The following is a 22,575-nucleotide window of genomic DNA, read 5'->3' as shown; positions in this document are numbered from 1 at the left end:
TGTAAACACAGAACTGTGAAACAAAGCTGTGCAACTTTAAAACCAGTAATTACGAATATGTGCACAAAGCACAGCCTTAGACACCTGCCCTGGGACAGCTGAGCATGTTTGTAATTACACCAGATATTTCACCCAAGTGGAAAAACACCCGCGCCCAAGGGAAATGATTCAGATTCCACAGCTAATCAACTGTCCCATTCCTATTGCACTCCATGAGTAAAGCAATGGAATAAAAGCTATTCAGCTAACTCGTGGAAATTCAGGGTCACAGGGAAAACACAGGAAAGCGGACATGAGGAATGTTGGATCCAGGTGAATGGTGGAGCAGGCTCGAGGGGCCAAATGGCCTACTCCTAATCCTATTTCTTATGGTCTGATGGTCCAACTAAGAGCGCTTTTGAGGGCATTTGAGAGTCAACAATGTCGATGTGAGCTGAGAGTTATTCAGAAGCTAGAATAGCTAATGAACACCAAGAGGCTTAAAGTAATGTTTTAGAAAAACACTGCAAATTACATCAAATATGCATTGAGTATTCGTTCCGTGAGAAATCAGTGGCTGAAGAGCACACAGAAAAAAGGACAAAAAAGGAAACGAGTTAAAGAATAGAAGCAAACAGAAAAATTCCAGCCATTAAGCAAAAGCAGTCAAGAAGGAAACAAAGTGATTAGCAGCGTCGAAGGTAAGTTTGCGCTCCTAGCGGTCTCTGCATCCAGCACAGATTTATAGAGGCGGTGGTGGAGAAGTGTTTGGGCCCAGTATGAGGCAGCCGCGAGGTGGGCCACAACTAGACTCGTGACGGTGGCGGAGTTGAGTTTGGGCTGGTGCAGTACCCGGTGGCATCAGTGGTGTGTGCATTGGCAAGGTCCAGTGAGGACTCATAGTGTTGAGGGCGTCGGTGGAGGCGAGTTGGTGCCAAAGAGTGGGCATCTTTTGTGCCAGCGACAGTGGCAAAGGGGACTCGTACCCAGCCACCGGGCCCATGGCACATGAGGGAACACTTAACAAGAAGGACTGTAAAGTTGGACACTTCCTTTATTTCTTCATTTTTCTGCCTTTGTATTCAATGTTTTGGTTTATTTTTCTGTGTTTTAAGATGGACAAGAGCGTGGCGATACTATACAATACTTTTCGGTGTGTTCTGTAACAAGATTCACAAGAGTCAATAAATAAACCAGATCAAAACTTCACAGGGAAATATACTCAAATAGAGGTAGAGTTGAAAAGTGTGGGTGGTGAAAAAGCATAGCCAGTCAGGCAGCATCCGAGGAGAGGGGAATCGACATTTTGAGCATAAGCCCCTCATTCCTGATGAAGGGCTTATGCCCAAAACATCAATTCTCCTGCTCCTTGAATGCTGTCTGACTGGCTATGCTTTTCCAGCACTACACCTTTTGACTCTGATCTCCAGCATCTGCAGTCCTCACTTTCTCCTTCAAATGGAAGTAGTCACCAGACAGATGTGTATAAATCTAGAGACACATGTACATACAGAGTGTCTAGTAAGTCCTTCTGCACTGTTCATCATCACCCCATGCCAGTCTTTGACAGCATTTTGACAACACTCAAACTTTGACTGACAAGTGACAGGCATCGTTCATGCTGTATAATTGTCAAAATTATTGTATGAAGCAAGAGGAAGTCCAGCTACCTCGTGAACACCACATCGCTGATACACATCCGGCCACATCATAAATGTGTCTATTCATTGTGGACCAAGCAACTTCTTGTTTACAGGACATTGCAAACAGTGAAGCAAGAATCCACAAAGCAAACCATCGTGCGGTAAAGTTGTTACTGAGCAGACACTGACGAGCACAGTCTTCCTCACCATGAGAAAGGGCACTGCCAGTTTTAGGTCAGTTTCAGTCAACATATTTCTACTGAAATCCATGAAAAGAACTGAAGACAATTACTCAGGGTATCTGAACTATCGAGCCATTGTTTGCGTGTGAATAAGAGTTCCTTATCGTTTTTTCAATAAATTGTGGGTGTGTTTCTTTTATGGCTGAATTAACATATAATAGATGACGGACTGAGATCTGTAAGACAGAGGAGTGGGGTGTTTATCAGACACAGTCATAGTCAGGGCCCTGAGCTGACATCTGCCAGTCGGATCACATGAACAGAAGTTGTTTCCAGATAAAACAGACTTTAAAAAAAAGACTTCCGAAGGCTGGATTATCTCAATGGAGATGTGTCGATTTTTCAAAGCTGAGGGCGTAAAGAGAGGTCAGTAAGTGGTTTGGGAATAGGCTCCATAACCTGATCCAAATGTCCATCCACTCCCACTCCCCAGGAAAACTGTTCTTGTTTATGGGTGGTTTTTGTTACTTAGATGCAGAGAAGGCGGTTACCATCATTCACACACACGTATTCTTGGTTTTTGTCTCATTGAAATGCATTAATTCCTTCCTGATTAGCTGCACTGGAATGTCTGCTAGTGATCAATGACTTCAATGACCCAGGGAATGCATCGACCAACAGGGTAAGGAGTGGGTGCTTCTCAACAGGAATTGAGCAGCCAGGGCCCATGTCAGGACTCAGTGCCAGAACCCAGTTAATGCAATTAATTCAATCCATAGATGCAACCAGGATCTAGGACACAAGATTAGATTCCCTACAGCGTGGAAACAGCCCTTCAGCCCAACAAGTCGACATCAACCTTCTGAAGAGTAACCCACACAGACCCATTTCCCTCTGACTAATGCACCTAACACTATGGGCAATTTAACATGGCCATTACACCTGACCTGCACATCTTTGGACTGTGGGAGGAAACCAGAGCACCCGGAGGAAACCCACACAGACACAGGGAGAATGTGCAAACTCCACACAGACAGTTACCCGAGGCTGGAATCAAACCCGAGAACCTGGTGTTGTGAGGCAGCAGTGCTAACCACTCAGCCACCGTGCCACCCTAAACTCCTGGGCAGTAAATCTTTCCACCGTGGCATGGTGATAGAAGGTAAATAGATACAATACACAGAGCTAAGTGACCCTACAACCTACGGATCAGATCTAAGCTCTGTAGTCCAACCACATCTGGTCCTAAATGGTGGTGGATAAGTAAGAACAACTACAAGAGGATGAAGCTGATATCCTGATACTCAACAGCACCAGAACAACATTTCAAAATACAAGGCTATGGTATTTGTGTCCAGCTTCAGCCAGAGGTAACCAGTGGATGAGCCATCTCAGTCTCCTCTGGAGTTTCCCGGTGTCACACATGTCAGTCTTCAGCCAACTGGATTCACTCTAGACAAGATACTGAGAAAAGGCTGAATGTACATGGTTGCAACTGCAAAGGTGATAGGCCCTGACAATATTCCAGTGTAACACAAGAAGCCTTAGGTTCTAGAACTTGCCACAGGCCTAGCCAACTTATTTCAGTACAGTTCTATACTGGCATTCATTTATCAGTGTACAGAATTGCCCAGGTACACAAAAAAGCAGGTCAAATCCAACCTGGCCAATTACCACCTCTGCTCTTTAGAAGGACAAGGCCAGCAGGTACTTGGGGAAACCACTTCCAACAAATTCCCCTCCAAGCCACACAGCATCTTGACTTGGAAATCCATCTCCATTCCTTCAGTGTCACTGGGTCAATATCCTGGGTCTCCCTCTCTCCATTTTGAGGTCTGCAGCACTTCAACAAGATGGCTCACCAACGTTCTCAAGGGCAAAGCCCTCATTCCATGACTATAGAATCCCTAAAGTGTGGGAGCAGGCCATTCGGCCCATCAAGCCCACACTGATCCTCCAAACAGCATTGCACCCACCCTGCTTCCACCTTATAACTCTGCACTTCCCATGGCCAACCCACCTAGCCTGCACATCCTGCTCACTATGGGCAATTTAGCATGGCCAATCCACCTAACCTGTACAGCTTGAGACTGTGGGACGAAACCGGAGCACCCAGAGGAAACCCAAACAGACACAGGGGGAATGTGCAAACTCCACACAGGCTGAGGCTGGAATCAAACCCAGTTCCCTGGCGTTGTGAGGCAGCAGTTCCAACCATTGAGCCACTGTTCAGACCAAATAATGAGAAAAGAGCAAACAGAAGATTCCAGGTCATAGCTGACATTTGTTACTCATTGTAGGAGCAATTTACTGCAGATGCTGGAATCTGTACTGAAAACAAAAAAGTGCTGGAAATCACAGCAATCAACATCCTTGGAGAGAGAACAAGCTAACGTTTCAAGTCCAGATGATTCTTCATCAGAGCCAAGCTGTGATTTGTTACTCATCCTTAGTTACCTTCAGAAGTTGGTGGTTGTGTGATATACCAGTATTATGCTGTAATTAAAGATTTGGAATGGGAATCACTATAGTAAGGGAGGGAGAAAAATAGGCTGACCATACTCAATTAACTATGGAATAGACCGGTGGGATTTGTTAACGTCAAATCCCTGCTGCACCCTAGCAATGTCAACACCTCAGATAGTCGTCCACACAATTTACTCCCACGGAAGTTTATCATTCATTCCAAGGGGAATCTCGCGATGGAACAGGCTGCCAAAGGAAAAGCCCAGCATCTGAGGAGCAGGACAATCAACATTTCAGGCATAAGCCCTTCATCAGGAAATGCCAAAGGAAACAGTCACAACCACCATTACTCCAAATCTTCAAGATCATCTTTCATTCTAAGAATCACCATATCAGCAACTCACACCTGGTTCAGCCAGCACTCCCCATTGAAACATTAGCAAAACAAAACCACACAACTGAATTAGAGGCCAAAGATGTCCTGGCAAATGTTTGTGCCTCAATCATGATCACAAAGACAGATTTTCTGGTCATTATCACATTGCTGACTGTTATGTGCAACCTGACTGCTGCATATATATATATTTAAAGCAGTGACTGCATTTTATTGACAGTAAGGGTGCTGGAAGATCCCTGCTGGTTGGAAAACAATCACTACCTAAATGTAAGTCCCTTTTTAGTACTCAGGTTATTCAACAGAATTCAAATCTTCAAACATTCATGATGAGATTTGAATTTGTGCTCTCTGGATCACTGGCTCTCTGCCACACACGATGACAGGTGCCATAAGGTTGCAGGTGGCCCCTGAGGGAAGTAACGGTCCATTTCTTTTACTGTTCAAACCTGATGGGAGACGTGTGAGGTGCTCACCCCCATAACTTGCAAGTGAAGTGATGGAAATGAACCAAACTATTACAAGTTGAGTCTATCCGCCTCTACTGTCACCTCAATCCAAAACTACTCATGTTCCTTTGATTCAAGGAGTGTCATTCCTGAAAATCTACAGTGATAATGTTGGCACAACACCTCTGTCCTGCATATGCATTTGGTTTCCTTATTCAAGAAAAGGTACACTTGTATTGGAGGCAGTTCAGAGAAGGTTGATTTAAGGGGTGGAGGAGTTGTGTTATGAGGATAGGTTGGGTGCATTGGTCCTATATTCATTGAAGTTTCTAAAGAATGAGAAGTGATCTGATTAAAACATATGGATCTGACAGTGCTTTACTGAATGGACTCTGAGAGGATAATACCTCAATGGATGAATCAAGAACCAGAGGGCAGAGTTCAATAAGAAGTGAATCGCACTTAGCGATGAGGAGATTTTGTTTCTATCAGAGGGTCCTTGGAATTCACCACTGCAGCGAACAGTGGATCATTGGATATATTCAAGGTCAGAGACAGATTTTGATCTGAAAGATTATGGGGATAAACAGAAAAGTGGGCAAGGCCACACGATCTTAATGAATGATCGAGGGGGCCAAATGGCCTACTCTTTTTCCTGCCTCGTTTGTTCTTGTACACCTCCTAGTCGGATGAATGATGAACTCACAGTTTTTGGGGTTAGTGGGAGAGTGTTGAGTAGCCCCTCCCCAAATGCCTCCCATCCTCCGTTTCAACCCTCACAGCAAACTCTTCTGAAATGGGATTGGTCTGGACCTCATAGTGAGGTCCACTCACCCTGATGTAGGGTTAGGAATGTCTGACCTTACTTGACCTACGTTCTCTGGGGCTACACTGGTTCTGTAATCAACAGGGAAACATGTACCCTCTACTTCAAGAGTCCTCACCCAGCACCACCCCATCCTCCTACAACCACTCTCAGGGCTCTAGTTTCACATTAACTAACAACATCTGGTTCATAAATAGAAAACAGGGCAAGAACATCCTGGAAATAACAAAGGACTGGTGCAATGGAGTCCTTAATTACTAATTGGATCATCCAATCTGTGAGAGTGACAATGGGAGGACCCAATCAGATTACAGTACAGTACACCCTTAGGATTGGTATCCGTTTTATGTGGAATGTTACCAAGGTATTTGAAGGAGTTGTCAGCTTTGAATAGATTTCCTAATGGGTTTGAATGGATAGTAGAATAATTACAGTATGGAAACAGGCCATTCCACCCATCATGTCCCTGCCAGCTCTCTGTGACTCTGCTAGCCCAACCATGTCTCTTCAGGTAACTATCCCAGTCCCTTCTGCAATCCACAATCAAATGTATCTCCAGTAGACTCACTGCTGGCAGTTCCTCTATCGTGGAAGTTCACTCGCCATTCTCCCAAAGATCCAGCTGTTAGCAGTTTATGGAAGCAGGAAATTCCAAATGGCTTTGAGAAACACTTAAAAAAAAACCCACTTCCACTGATTTCCAGAGAGAATGTGAAGTGATCTTTCTAAGTGCAGGCTACCAGACCTTGTTATGAAAACCCTCCAGACCAATTCCCAGGGTAGCCCAGTTCCGGAACATGCTCTTAGTTTAATGTAAAGACATGAAGCATTGTCAATCATCATTGTGTGTGGGAACAGGAAGGCGTGTACACTTGAGTGAGGGTGAAGTAATCTTGAAGCCTACTCACTCTTTTCATGTTCATTTCCTTTAAACCCTGACCCGAAGGCACCGACTCTTGCTTGGATTCAATTACATAGAAACATTGGAGTAGCTGTAGGCCATTCAGCCCATCAGGTCTGCCTCAATTAGATTGTGGCTGATCACCTACCTCAAAGGCAATTTCCCATACTTTCCCCATAATCTTTGATGTCATTCATCTCCAGAAAAATACCACAAAAAAGGCTCAAAGTTTTAGCTTCCACAGCCCCTGGGATAAGGAAATTCCTTACGTGTGGTGGGCTACTCAATCATAGAGGCCCATTGCCCTCAAATCCTATCCCATATCCATGTGCCTTCCACTTTCTCTTGAGTAATTATTAAGGGTTTTAGTAGCTCTGTGTGCCAAACCACCCCACCAGCAGTAATGAGGTTCACTGTTCCTACAGCTCTACCATATAACTTAGCACAAGCTAGACATCAAGTGGTTAGGTCAGTATTTAAGTAACTATTAGATGTTTATAACAGGAAATAGCTTTGCCCCTTAGACTGCCAAGTTAATCATTGCTTTAATTTTAACAGGTAGGAATATAGAATAGATTTTACTATCAATGATATTGCTTTTCAATGGGGGGATGTATCTAAGTATAATGCTATAAAGACAGGTTGGTGAGGATGGGAAAACACAGAGGACACTGGAGGAATAGAGACGGGGGAAGGACAGACACTCTGACAACATTGTAGCGCTTCACAACCATGTCAAACGTTAAGAGTCACTCTCTGCTACCTTTGTGAATTTTTAACCGTAGTTATTTTCTCACATTCAGCAGCACCGAAATGCCTCATAAGCAAACTTCATACCCTGTTTTGATCTAGAGTGTGCCTCCTTCTGGGCATAGTCTCAATAAACAACAGCCAGTCCTTATTCTACAGATCAACTTCTAAAATGTACAAAATACTAATGTGGAATTCTGCATCAATATCAAAACACCAAAATACAAACTTTGAACCAAGTGGTTTTGTAATATGTGATAGAACCAGGGAGAATACACAGTGAGATATATGTCCCTACACTCCTTGATGTTGAATAATGGATGCAATTTGCTTACGTTCTACCCAGTGTCTAAGCATACATTAATTTCCCTCAAACTGTTCTGATTTCATGGCTATGAGCTGTAGGTCTGATAAATATTCATCTCATAAAGCAGGAAGCAGGAAAGACCACTATTCCCTTCGACAAATCAGTTCCTTTCCAGATACGACGTGGAGGTGCTGGTTTTAAGGCAGACAAGATCAGAAGTCACATGACATCAGGTCATAGTCCAACAGGTTTATTCAAAATCACATGCTTTCGGAGCCTATTCAGCGTCTCCCTGTGGCTCTAACCCTGGCAACATCCTTGTAAATCTTTTGTGAACACTTTCAAGTTTCACAACATCCTTCCTATAGCTGGGAGACCAGAATTGAACACAGTATTCCAAAAATGGCCAAACCAATGTCCTGTACAGTTACAACATGACCTCCTAACTCGTATACTCAATGCACTGACCAACAAAAGCAAGCATACCAAACACTTTCTTCACTATCCTGCCTACATGCAACTCCACTTTCAAGAAACTATGAACCTGCAATCCAAGGTCCCTTTGATCAGCAGCACTCCCCAGGATCTTACCATTAAGTGTGTAAGCCCTGCCCTGATTTGTTTCTCACTCTTTGCTAACAGGAATTGTACATTGAGTGCTCCACAGGAAGAGAGTGGAGTCAGGCCTAGGTTTCTGTCAGTCCAACACAGACAATGGCAGGAAGTGTGGATGGTCACATAAAGGGTCTGTTCAGTTATCAACCCTTTTGTTTCCTCAATATATGTTAATCGTGACTTGTATGGGTAAGAAATGCCTTGGTTTTTGCAATGGGGGCCTGTCATATTCCAATGATTTTTCTTGAGACACAAAGACTGTGCAGATTGCTTTAATATCTGTGAAAATAAATAAAGATATTTTTATGAATAAAGTATATTTTTACAATTAAAAAGTATGGGGTGGTCATATGAAACAATATCTTTGAGCGTTAGCAACTTATGTATAACAGTTACACATATATATATGTGTAACAGTTCCTGAATGTTAACAAGATGATATAGCTGGTTGTGGCTGGTTATGGTACTTGAAAATATCAATGAATAAGTGAGCACATGGAAGTGGTACAGGTTGAACTCTCAGCAATCAACCAGCACTCCTAACTTCAGCTAAACTTGAGCTGAGCTTCAAAAACTCAGCAAGAATAAAGTTGGGTAATCAGGCCCTGCCGAAGGGAAAATACCATTTCTTCCATTAGACAGCTCATAGTTGAATCAAGAGTGTGGTGCTGGAAAAGCACAGCAGGTCAGGCAGCATCCGAGAAGCAGGGAAGTCAATGTTTCGAGCAAAAGCCCTTCATTCCTGGCATGCTGGCCTTCATAACAAGAGGAATTGAATAGAAGCAAAAAGGTCCTTCTGCAGCTGTACAGGACCTGGTGAGACCGCACCTGGAATATTGTGCGCAGTTTTGGTCTTCAAATTTGAGGAAAGACATTCTTGGCTTTTGAGGCAGTGCAGTGTAGGTTCACGAGGTCAATTCCCAGAATGGCGGGACCATCTTATGCTGAAAGACTGGAGCGACTGGGCTTGTATACCCTTGAGTTTAGAAGGCTGAGAGGGGATCTGATTGAGAAGTATAAGATTATTAAAGGATTGGACACTCTGGAAGCAGGAAACATGTTTCCGCAGATGGGTGAGTACCGAACCAGAGGACACATTTTAAAAATAAGGGGTAGACCATTTAGGACAGAGATGAGGAGAAACTTCTTCACCAGAGAGTGGTGGGTGTATAGAATGCTCTGCCCCAGAAGGCTGTGGAGGCCAAGTCTCTGGATACTTTCAAGAAAGAGTTGGATAGAGCTCTTAAGGATAGTGGAATCAAGGGTTATGGGGATAAGAGAGGAACAGGATACTGATTGAGGATGATCAGCCATGATCATAATGAATGGTGGTGCTGGCTCAAAGGGCAGAATGGCCTACTCCTGCACCTATTGTCTATTGTCTATTGTCTATTGTCCTCTAATGCTGCCTGACCTGCTGTGCTTTTCCAACACCATACTCTTGACTCTAATTTCCAGCATCTGCAGTACTCACTTTCACCTAGCTTATAGTTGAATGTCTGGCTCTGCTGTACACAGAGTTGTTCTAACTGATTTCCCAGGCTGCTCCCTAGTTTTAACTTCTGAACATTTCACAACCACAAGTGCAGGGTAGTGTGGATGTGCAGAGGGATCTTGTTGCCCATGTACGTAGATCCCTGAAACTTGCCACCCAGGTTGATAGTGCTGTTAAGAAGGCATACGGTGTGTTAGGTTTCATTGGCAGAGGGATTGAGTTCCAGAGCCGTAATGTCATGCTGCAACTATATACAACACTAGTGCAGCCTCATTTGGAATATTGTGACCCATTACAGGAAGGATGTAGAAGCATTGGAAAATGTACAGAGGAGATTTACCAGGATGTTGCCTGGTCTGGAGGGAAGGTCTTATGAGGAAAGGCTGAGAGACTTGGGTCTGTTCTCATTGGGGAGAAGGCTAAGGGGGGATTTGATAGAGACATACAAGATGATCAGAGGATTAGACAGGGTAGACAGTGAGAGTCTTTTTCTAGGATGATGACGTTGACTTGTACGAGGGGGCATAGCTGAGGGATGATAGATTTAAGACAGATGACAGAGGCAAGTTCTTTACTCAGAGAGTGGTAAGGGTGTGGAATGCCCTGCCTGCCAATGTAGTTAACTCAGCCACATTAGGGAGATTTAAACAATCCTTGGATAAGCATATGGATGATGATGGAATAGTGTAGGGGGATGAGCTTAGATTAGTTCACAGGTCAGAACAACATCAAGGGCCGAAGGCCTATTCCATGCTGTATTGCTCTATGTTCCATGTTCTCTGTTCTATGCACAGTAAAATTCTAAAATGTTTGCCTTCTCCTCCAATCTTGACCCAGGTCGGCTACCCATCTCCACAAAATTGCAGCACTCTCTCTCTTCCCACTGTAAAATGCTCACTTCAGTAATACAATTGATGACTGGTGAATGGCTGTGGTACTTGGTTCAGCTGCTACCTGTTCAGAGAAGTCATTACACATCTCTGGAGCAAGTAGGACGTAAACTCAGCCCTCCTGGTTCAGAGGTGGGGACATCAACACTGCACTACAAGAACCGTTATACTGAGTCCAGCTTTCCAATTCTGTCATGTAAAGTTTGGGGTATGTGGAGAATTTCTATTGTCCTGGAAATAATGCCAGTCACTTACTCCAGTTTTGAATGTGGGTAAAGATCATCAGTGTCAGACTGTGTCCGCAGTTCTCTCTCTCCTGCCTCCAAGCAGTTGGTAATGTCCAGCAGCAGGGAAACGCTGGCACCTCACCTCAGCTGAAGAGCTAAACTAAGAGAGGGTACTGTCAGCATCGTCTGCCTGAGGATGTGAGCCATCTAAATACATGAAATCTGGAATAATGGAGGAGGAGGATAATCCTAGAAGCAGATCAATGGCCCTGAAGACAGACATGAAGAAGGCGTGTGACTCATCCACACAGTCTCCTGACAAAACGGACCAGACACCTTGGAAAGGATCACCATATTACAGATTACCCCCTCCCCCCCACCAAGTTAGCAATCAAACCTGGTTACAAAGTGCTGTTGCTTACAACATGAGACTGACACAACATTACATCCAACTGTCAGCAAACAGCAGGATTCTGAAGAAGAAAGTCAGAAAGGCAACGCATGCACTTACGTGATTTGGATGTGCCAGGCCCATGTTGCCATGGAATTCAGCAGATGACATCGGCACTTGGTAGATCTGACTGTGTGACTGGGACATGGAGGGCACCTGATAGACATTATCCTTTGACCCGGAGCTAGGAGTTGAGGTCAAGTTTTGATGTTTCTGCTTTGGTGTCTGGTAGATATTTTGTTGTGACGGCCTGCTCTGTGATGAGTAAGGTGGCAAGTACAAAGACGGGATGTCATACTGCGACCCAGTGAGCAGCTGCAGACGGTTGCCAGGAGCAATGCCTTGCCGTCCGTGCAGAGAGCAACGCCACCATCCCTCGTTTCCTTTGACATTTCTTTCTATCACCGTCAGGATGTCTCCTTTACGGAATTCCAGCTCATCAGGTGTCTCTGCTTTATTGTCATAGAGAGCCTTTGCCATAAGGTTCTGTAACAACGATAAAGGGACAGTTAGGAAAACACTTATCAAAACCATAATTTTTCTGCTATAAATGTACTGCCCACAGCAATGCACCGATGCCTCAATTTCACAATGTCATCCTTCTTCCCATTGCTTTGCCATCTCCTGTCTCTGTAATCCCTTCCAGCCCACAATTCTTTAAGACATTAGTACTCATGTAATTCTGAAATATTGTGCATTCTTGATTCCCACCGCACCACTAATGGTACTCTGGTTGTGAAATTCCCTTCCTACAAGTTTTTGCCTCAGTTTCTTCCTAACATCACCCCTAAAAGCTAGACCCTTTTCACTAAGTTTTTGAGTAAGAGCTAATATCTCTATGGATATTTTTTTTGCATAGACGGGTGTCAATTTTGATCTAATTATGCTCATAGGATGGCACAGAGGCTCAGTGGTTAGCACTGCTGCCTCGCAGCACCAGGGACCCAGGTTCAATTCCAGCCTCAGGTAACTGTGTGGAGTTTGCACATTCTCCCCCGTGTCTGCATGAGTTTCCTCCAGGTGCTCCGGTTTCCTCCTACAGTCCAAAGGTGTGCAGGTTAGGTTGACTGGCCATGCTAAATTGCCCATAGTGTTCAGGGATGTGTAGGTTGGGTAGGTTAGCCACGGGAAATGCAGGGTTATAGGGATAGAGTTGTGGGGTGGTTATGGATGGGATGCTCTTTGGAGGGTCTGAATGGACTCATGGGCTGATTGGGCTGCTTCCACACTGTAGAATATCTATGATTAAGAAGCAAAGAACCCAGGAGATCTTGAGGAAAGTGTCTCATAGCCATGAATTGTAGTTAATGAATGAATCTTGACAGGAATTCTTAGCTCACTTTTGAAAAGCAACGTTCTGTTGCCAGTTTCTCCCAAAAACCTGCTCATGGTCCAAAGCTGTTAGCAGTGAGTGAGCATCCCTCAGTAGTTTTCTGCACTGTTTACCAACAGTTACTCTTGTAACTTACACAGCTTACCCTTAAAATGCAAGCAATCACATCTGCCTTTCTGAACTATATGCATTTCTTGTTTATTCAGCTTGGTAGTTAGATTATATCAGCAACAAATCTACTCTGATTCAGGATGAACAAGGTATAATTACAGGCCCCTTGAGGAGGAAGTCAAATGTGGTTGATTTCCTGAGTGTTCTTGACTGACATCTGAGTGCCGTGTGTTTAGACCACCCGGTCTAAAGAAATGATGAAGGTGGAAAGGGGGGAGATTTTCATCTCTTCAATCAAAGCTGGACACGTTTCCAGTTCCCAAAGGCAAATTTCAAATCTTGTGATCAGCCATTCTCCAAAGTTTTTGTTTAGTTAATCATCAATATATTTCTCCATCTCTGTAACTGAATCAAAAGAAATGGCAGAGGGATTATAAAATGGGAAATGTCCATGTTGATAAATGAAAAAGAAGCACATTATTAAATGGAGAGAAACTGCAGAAGTCAGTCTTACAGAAGGTTCAGCATGTGCGGGTACATCAACCACAAAATGTTGGTACCCAGGTACAGCAAAAGATTCAGGAGGTAAATGAAATGTTGGTATTTACTGCAAAGAAAATGGAACATAAAAATGGGGAAGTCTTCCTGCAGCTGTACAAGGTCACGGTGAGACCTTACCTGGAGTATTTTGTGCAGTTCGGTTTGAAGAAAATGTAATAATTTTGTTAGAAGCAACTCTGAGAATGTACACCAAACTCAATTCTAGGATGAAGGGCTTTTCTTACAAAGAAAGGTTGATCTATTTTCATTGGAGTTTAGAAAAATGAGAGATGATCGCGTGGAAACATACAAGATCTTGAAAGAACTTGATAGGGTAGATTTCAGGAAAATGTTTCCTCTCAGTGAGAACAGGGAAGAGTATAAAATAGCAGATCTCCCTTTTAAGACAGAGCTGAAGGTACTTTTTTTCTCCCAGGCAGTCCTTAAACTGTGGAATCTTTTTCCCCAGGAAACAGTGGAGGCTGGGTTATTGTATTCATTCAGATAGATTTCTGATCGACAAGGGAATCAAAAAGGGCAGACAGAAAAGTGCAGTTGAGACCCCAACCTGAATGTATTGAATCTATTTGCTGTACTGGAGTTACCTTCCTTCATTCCTGGTCTCTTTAAGAGAGTTCCATTGAATAAGACAGAGTCAATGTCAATGGAATCACTAATGCCTTGTAAGAGGGTCTGGGTGCCCTCAGTGACAAAACAAAACCATTTCCAATCCTCTTTGGGGCCAGCAATGTACCTTTGACATTAAAATGGTCAATTTTCCTCTGACGTAAAAGAACTTCCACAGACATAATACAAAGACAAAGGCTAGCTGCTAACTATGCGTGTACAAGATAGAATTATTTGAGTAGGGAACCCAGGCTACATACAGAGTGGTTTGTTATGTACATGTGGTATCAAATTCTTTTACAATGAAGAGTTTGTACTGGCCTAAATTCACATAATCTCATACATTTCTGGTGTAGCTAAATGACCTCAGGCATGCAATTATGTATAAAGGTTTACTCAACTTCTGTATTAATTTCTCCATAACCAGAGACTGGCAAAGCACAGCAAGGATTTAGAGGGGAGTTTACATTACCTAACTAATTTTCAGATTCATGTCAGGGACAACATGTCAATTCAATTTTGCAAATCTCAAGGACCAATCAATCATTCTCCTGAAATTGTGCCTAAAGGGGTTTGAACACAGCAGAAGCTTTGAAGCATATCTCAGCCAATGCCAGATGAGATTGAAGACCTGTGTAGACTCCTTAAACAAGCAAGACACATTATGAGTCAAGTAGTATCTAGTTATAGGTTCATGGAGACCAATGTCATCATTGCTTCTTCACCATATTAGAAACTCAAGTCAATAATGGAAGTCTGAAAACTCAAAGTCATTGACTTGGTTTCTGGGTGAGAATGAGCTCAATGCAGTACAGGAAAAGGACAGGACAAGGCTGAGGTCCTACATTAGCCGTCACAATTAGTCAACCCTGGTTAACTGCACTTCTTCAGTGGTAGACTGTGTCAATTCCACCTTTGGGTGTACATGGTATTGTTGAAATTGAACTTAACTGCACTGGTCATGAAGTGGTGTTGGAGCAGCAGGGCTGCATGTGGGCTCTTGCCACTCCCATTGCTTTCTTTCTTTTCTTTTTTACTTCTTATCTTCCTCCTTCAATTTTTCTTTTCTTTTGGTGAGTTAATTGGCAGTATCAGTGCAGCAGTAAGAGTGTGCCCTGCGCAGAGTGGCGACACCTCCTGGTGAGTGGAGGCAGCAGCAGTGGCAGCAGGAATGTCCTTGTTCAGCGGCAGTGGATTATTCAAGATGGCGGTGCCGGCAACATGAGATTTTGGTGGAAGGCAGCTGGCGTGGGACTCTTGGCGCAGCGGTGGCTTGGCCTGGCAGAAAAGTTGGTTGCAGTAGGCCCGGAGCAGGGACACCTGGCATTGGTGATGAGGGACACAACTGAGCCAGGAACTCCTGGTTGTGGGGGTGAATGTGTGTTCAGCATGGACTCAGCATCAGTGAGGTGGGCCCAGTGTGAAGAGATGACCTGCAAAGAATGGTGACTCCTACAATGGTGTGTCCGGCACAGGCGGTGGTGAAGAACAAGTTTTATTGGTCAGCCAACTCAGGGTTCAGGACTCATGATGGAAGTGACAGAATGAAGGCAGACTCTCTTTCAGTTATATCTTTCTAGTCTTAAACTATTCGAAAAGGTGCCAGATTGTGGCGACCATTAAAGTGTTTGACTGTATTTTATTGTTTTATTCACTGTAAAATGCAATTACAATAAATCATTCAAAGTCAAGGCACACTGATTCACACAATGATGGCAGGTCTAGATCACCATGAAATAGCGCTGCATTGTAGATGTCTATGCCTTTAACATAGGGAGATAGCCAACAATGTCAAATGATCACATGGATATTGCACTGATGTTGAGTCCCATATGGTCCTTACTAATGCAAAGCATTCCTTTGATATGAATTTCAGTGTCAGCATGACACCAACCTATACAGCCCAAAGACTAGGAGATCGTATCAAACATCATGTCCCTTTATGTGTTCATAACAAACCGGATACTGATTGTGCCCCGATATTCTGTGTCTAATATTAAATGTATTCTGCAATTGCTGGATCATCCGGAATGCGTGATGAATTACATTGTCGACCAGTTTAAGACTTTTAGTTGGGCTCATATTATGGCACAACTGCATGGACTGTAAGTTACATATGTTAATATACATGGCCCTGGTCTTTGCAGATGAAACATGTAACATACACTACATCTGTTTCAACTCAGCACAATAGCTAACAGACATTCACTGGCTCATTTCATTGAACAAATCAGAATTAATCTCCCAGATTTGAATGCTAAAGAAAGCTTGGCTATTAACTGTCAATCAGCATTAATACATGCATTCTCTGGGCAATACCTCTACCAATAACAGTGCATCTGCCATCCAGTCAGTGCTCTCCTCTAATACAGTATGAATGTTGTTTCTCCCTTTGAATTTGAGTTCTTGCAAAATGTCCTGATGGGTGCAAGATGACAAAACAATTTTTTTTCAGCAATATAACAGATATTAGGAAACACCATCAAAAGTTTAAACAAAGAAGCAAAGAATTAGCTTTTAAGCATATTTTAGGGGAGGCAAGATAGTAGAGAAGCAAAGAGCTTAGGACAAATCCCAAAGTTTCGAGTTGAGACCATTGAAGACTTGGCTGCCAATGATAGAGTGAGGGAATCAGAGATGCACAAAGTGCCAGAATTGGGGAATGGAGACATTTGGAGAATGGCAAGGTTGGAGTTGATAGAGCTACCCAGGGGTGAAGGAATTTGAAATCAAGGATGAAAGTTACAAATTCGAGGTGGTATGTCAAACTGGGAGACAACATCGGCCAGTGAGGACACACCAACTAGGAATAAAAAGAGTAAATCCTGCTGCTGTTATGGAATCTATAACAATATCTTATGAAGACAAGTTGGTCTTTAGAAAATAAACTGTAAATGACACAGAATTTGTTTTGTTTCCTGAAAATTGGATGCACTGATGGACACATGAGCATCAACACAACAAATAACTTGGCAATGTGTGTGCTGACATCACAGGTGCAATCTTTGATAAATCTAGAAGGAGTGGCCATAGATTTCAAACAATTTGCAACTGAAGCAAGGGTCATGGTCAAAAAATCGTTTTGAGTAGTTAGAGTATGGAAAGTACTGTCTAGAAGTGTGGTGAAGGCAGCTTCAATTGAGGACACTAATTGATTATTTGGATAGAAATAGTGTGCAAGGGTCTGGGGGCAAAGCAGGAGACTGGCAGTAGGAACTGATGCTTGTCTGAAGAGCTGGTGCAGACATGAAGAGCTGAATGGTCTCATTCTGAGTCATGACAATTCTGTGATACTGAATTGATGACACAAAAAGAAACAGTAATTTATTTCTGAAAGGCCATGATGCATTGTGAACACCAAGTGACTGGGATTTCTTGCCTGTGAAGGAGAAATTTGGAGAGTCACCATTGCCTTTAAACACTGGCCAACTCCTCTGAATGTGCTCTGAATGTTCATCAATATGTTGACTCTCTTTCTTGCAAGTCAGGCCAAAATGAGGCCACTATTTCCACTGACAAAACTAAAGGATCCAGATATGTTTATGAGCAACATTATGCAAATCCCTTTCCAAACCTAAGTTGGCTGCTTCCCATGCATTTCAATTTTATCAGAGTTAATAATACAGATGTAGAATTACTTCAACCTCCCACGCCTCATGAATTTGCAGGCTCTACCTCAAAGTATTTTATGTGTTCGAGTAGACCCCTTATATGCACGGCATTGTTTGTCTCAAAAAGAATTTTGTAGTCAGGCTGCTTGCGTATTGAGAAGACTAAAGCCATTGTCTTCTGTTCTGCCTCAAAACTCCATTCCCACACCACTAATTCCATCCTTCACCCTGGCAACTATCTGAGGCTATGCCACATTGTTCACAATCTCAGTGTCATATTTTACCTCAACATTAGCTTCTGACCATGTATCTTCACAGTCAAAAATCCACTTCTGTACCTGCCAATCTCTGTTCATCTGCTGCTGAAACCCTTGTCCATGCTTTTGCTAATATCTAGACTATTTTCGTACACTCCTCACTTGCCTCCCACATTGTAACCTCAGTAAATCTGAGGTCTCTCCATCTTCTACTGCCCCGCTCCATCTTGTGTCCTGTGTTCATCAGCCTATATTAGCCAGTTCCCGGACAAGCAGTGTCTCGATTTTAAAATCCTCACCTTTATTCGAATTTCTCCTCAGTCTTGCCTCTCCCCATCTTTGTAATCTCTTCCAACCCCAAAATAACTATGTTCCCTTTCATAACCTCGATTTTAATTGCTTCCCCGTTGGTGAGTGTGCCTTCAACTGCCTGAGGCATAAGTTCTGGAATTTCCTCCTTTGCCTTCTCTATATCTTTCTTTCAAGGCAATCTTTAAAACATATATGTCTGACCAAGCGTTGGTCATCTGTCCTCATATGTTCCCATAGAATTTGGTGTCAATACAAAGGGGAGGCGATGACATGGACTATTAATCCAGAAGCCTGAGTAACGTTCCAGGGACCTAGGTTCAAATCCTACTACAGCAGATTTTAAATTCATTAAAACTTTGGAATTAAGAGTATAATGATGACCATGAATCCATTGCAAATTGTTGGGAAAGACCCAGTTGGTTCACTAATGTCCTTAAGAGAAGGAAACTACCATCCTTACCAAAATAACTCAACAGAAGCTGGCATCCTGTCACCAAGTCTCCCTTTATTTACATGTGGAGAGTCTTTGACACTGATCCAGCTCCCTCAGAGCCAGCTCTCAGAGTGAACAGAACCTCTGACACTCCGAAGTATATTTTATTTTAATACAGTCAGTTCCCTCAACTGAGGAGATTCTAAATCTCCTGGTTATATGTTATTTTAGCAGCAGGAACATACTGACTGTGGCTCAGCCACATAAAGACAGTTCCCTAAACCGAGGAGACTCGAAATCTCCTCCTTATTTTTCCCCCCACACTACCGTATAACAGCAGAAGTGTTATATTTTCCCAGCACCTATGTTGCACTCCTGTTTGTATATTTTTTTTCTAACTGCTTAACAGCGGTAGTGCTTATATTCTCCTGTTTATATATACATTTTTTTCTTACCCCTGTACTACTGCCTAACTGCAGTAGTGCTTATTTATCCCCAGCAACCATGTCGTATGTGTGTGCAGGTGTCTGACACAGTGAAGAACAACAGGTCTTTAAATCTTTATTTGCATTCCACCACCAGGAAGAAAGGAAACACCCGAGTGGCCAGTAACGTGCAGTGCCCATCCCATCAAAGGGCAGTGCTGCGTGATCAAACAGTGAAGGGGAGGGCAGGGATTACATCAAAATAGAGTTGGAGGGGGAAATAATACACTCCACTCCCTGTGGTGCCCACCTCTCCCTGAACAGCACGAGGGAGTTGGTGGACATCACCTGCTCCTTCTCCAGAGACACCCGGTGTCAGACACAGCCGCGGAAAAGGGGCAGGCAATCGGGCATAACGACCCCCTTCATGGCCCGCTGTCTGGACCTGTTTATGGCCAGTTTGGCCAGGCCCAGGAGCAGACCCATGAGGAGATGCTCTGACCTACTCTCCCCCCTCTGCACCGGACTCCTGTTTATATCTGTCAGACAGGGATTGGACCAGGTTAACAGCCCCAATCTGGGAACTCCTACTCCATGATCTCCACCTGGCTGACCTCGATACACTACATTTACCTGGTCTGGCCTACATGTGACTCCAGACCCACAACAATGTAGATAACTCTTAACTGCTCTCTAGGCAATTAGGGACAGGCAATAACTGCTGGCCTAGCCAGTGATGCCCAAGTCCCTTAAATGAATTTTAAAAATGTATTTTATAATGCTCCTTTAAAGTGCCTTGTGACAGAGTATTAAAGGTGCTATAAAAATACAAATAATTGTTCTTGATCTTTTTCATTCAACATGAAGCACACTTACTCCACAAATCATGGATTTAAAAGAAAGATTTTCATGCCCACATTGATCCAGATTCACTAGGTAATTTCCCCTCAGTTGCATTAGTATTTGAAGTATTCACTCACTACAACCAAACACTTGCCACTCAACAACAGCTGGTTTGCAGATTATGAGAGTCAAATCAGTTTGTCAGCTCAGCTGATGGTCAGAGCTCCAGGGTTGTTGCTGAGTTGATGTCATGTACTGCATCGGCATGTGGGAAGGCTGTGACAAAAGCTGCATTATTCACAGCTACGTCACCCCATTTTTGCCCAGAGAATGTCAGCTGTGACTGACCCACAGCGCTGCTGCTTATCATGCCTCACACAAGTTTGTTCCTGGCTATTTTTATATCCTCGTCAAATTCAGATCCTGTCGACTTCATGTTTGAACTAGCAACTTTGCCTTTGATCCAAGAGCAGCTGTCTCTCGTTTTCCATCACCATGTGCTGCAAACATGAAGCAGCATCAGTTATGGGGCATTTCCTCCAGAAAAGAAAAACCCAGGGGGACACATAGCATGAGTGTTGCTCTTACACTGAAATTCTTAGCTTACCCAAGTGATCAATATTGTGTGAGCCACTCACCATTCCAACGAGTCAACATGTTTTTGCCGGATTTTGCCATCACTCACTATCTGCACCCATTTCGAGATGGAGTCACTGGACTGTCATCACCAGCAGTATCCCAGTTTATTTTGCCTCTTTGTGACGACATTACTATCTTCCCATTCAAGAACACCTCAGCAATGTACAGCAGGTATCCAAAATCAAGCCCTTCCTCTCTGTGTGTATCAGGCTAATACTAAATACCACATCACCCATTAGGACATTGGTAGAGTTCATGCTTAAAAGGGAAGATGCACAAGGAGGAGGGAAGGGTCTAAAATTGTGTCACAAGAAAGTGTTATAGCAACACTTGTATGATATTATAATGTCTCTGTAATATCCTGTGTAAAAGAAAATTAACTCTCTTGCTTCTATAGCCCAGTTGATTACTATATTACATCACTGAGCTCTGTAGATGAGGTAAGGTTCAAGTATTGTCTCTCTTAAGCTAAATGAGTTGATTTTCTCTGGGTGGTGTTTGAGTGCAAAAATTGGCCACAGGGTTCGGGTGTGACAGGAAGTCATCTGAATGCACAGTCCTGATTGCTCTCCGGTGACCCTGACAGGAGGAATAACTGCACTGATAGGAACCAAAGATAGGATGAGTTTGAGTCCTGACATTTCCATGGTGGAACAGCTTAGCTACTGGAACTCAATGCACAGAGTCCCACTCGGACAAGATACTAGAGGAAGAGTGGGTGAACTGGAGGAGGGGAAATGGAGGCAATGAGGGGAGAAAATTAGCTAGATTGAGTTTAGAAGAAGGGTCACTGGACTCAAAACAATAACTCTGCTTTCTCTCCACAGATACTGAGTCTTCCCAGCTTCTGATTTCCAGTATCCACAGTTGTTGGGTTTTTTTCTGGATTTTTATCCATCTGCTTCTTTTTCCTATTGTGTGTTCCCAGATGTGCTGGGTTCAGCAGATCTGCTCTATGCCTTTGGCAATAGAAGCCAACTCAGGGAGACGAATCTCGTGATCCTGATACCATTCCTGCACACACTGATCTGCAGCCTGACATGTAAGAGCTCCCCACTTTCTATTCATGGATATTTTGCTTTCGTTTCTGATACTTTTCATCCCTACAACCCCCATCATCTCCATTTTTGGAGATGTTGAAGATGTCTCATCTTACTTGGAAATTTCTCGCTTCCCGGTTCAGGATAATAAGGCCCTTTAGTTTCACTCCAACCTCAAAATCTGCCCTTTCCCACAACAACCGACGCCACATCCACAACTCACAACCACTCCCACCTTTCTGTCCCAGCCCAAACGTCCTCCCTGAAACCCATACAAACCATGCCCACAAACATCCACATTCTAACCCCCCCACGCCAAAACAGCTCCCCTCACTTCCGCAACCCACCCTGACTATAGCACCATTGCCCACACTCCCCTGACCCAAAACAAAGAATACAAATTAAGAGAGGTAGGCCATTCAGGCCCCTCAAACTTATTCTACTATGCAATAAGATTTTGGATGTTGCCTGGACTCCTCATTTCCACCCACCCCCAATAACCATCTCTCATGGTCAAGAATCTATCCATCTCTTAAAAATATACCGTAACACTTCTTCCACCACTCTCTTCAGGAGAGTTCTACCAGACCAATGACTTTCTGAGAGAAAAGAATTCTTTGTCTCCATTGTAAGTGGAAGAACCTTTATGTTGAAACTGTATTATGCAGTTATAGTCTCGCCCAAAAGGAAAAATATCCTTTCTGCTTCCATTCCACAAAATCAGCTCAGGATCCTAAATGGTCTCAATAGGCCATGGTGTGGAGGTGCCAGTGTTGGACTGGGGTGGACAAAGTCAGAAGTCACATGACACCAGGTTATAGTCCAACAG

The 22,575-nt window shown here is 43.4% G+C and overlaps 1 protein-coding gene across 2 annotated transcripts in view; it reads right to left on the bottom strand.

Moving 5' to 3' along the window:
- The window catches only part of LOC140463151 (cas scaffolding protein family member 4-like), a 100,989-nt gene that overhangs the window by 29,259 nt on the left and 49,155 nt on the right, over positions 1 to 22,575 (bottom strand). For both annotated transcript variants that reach the window (XM_072556917.1, XM_072556916.1), the window contains exon 2: positions 11,636 to 12,061. In XM_072556917.1, coding sequence (XP_072413018.1) covers positions 11,636 to 12,061 — 426 coding nt within the window. The remainder of the gene's footprint in view (positions 1 to 11,635; positions 12,062 to 22,575) is intronic.

Source organism: Chiloscyllium punctatum, chromosome 37 (genome assembly GCF_047496795.1).
Source record: "Chiloscyllium punctatum isolate Juve2018m chromosome 37, sChiPun1.3, whole genome shotgun sequence".
NCBI lineage: Eukaryota > Metazoa > Chordata > Chondrichthyes > Orectolobiformes > Hemiscylliidae > Chiloscyllium > Chiloscyllium punctatum.
The sequence above is the reverse complement of the archived record's forward strand: the minus strand, read 5'-3'. Positions and strand labels throughout refer to the sequence as shown.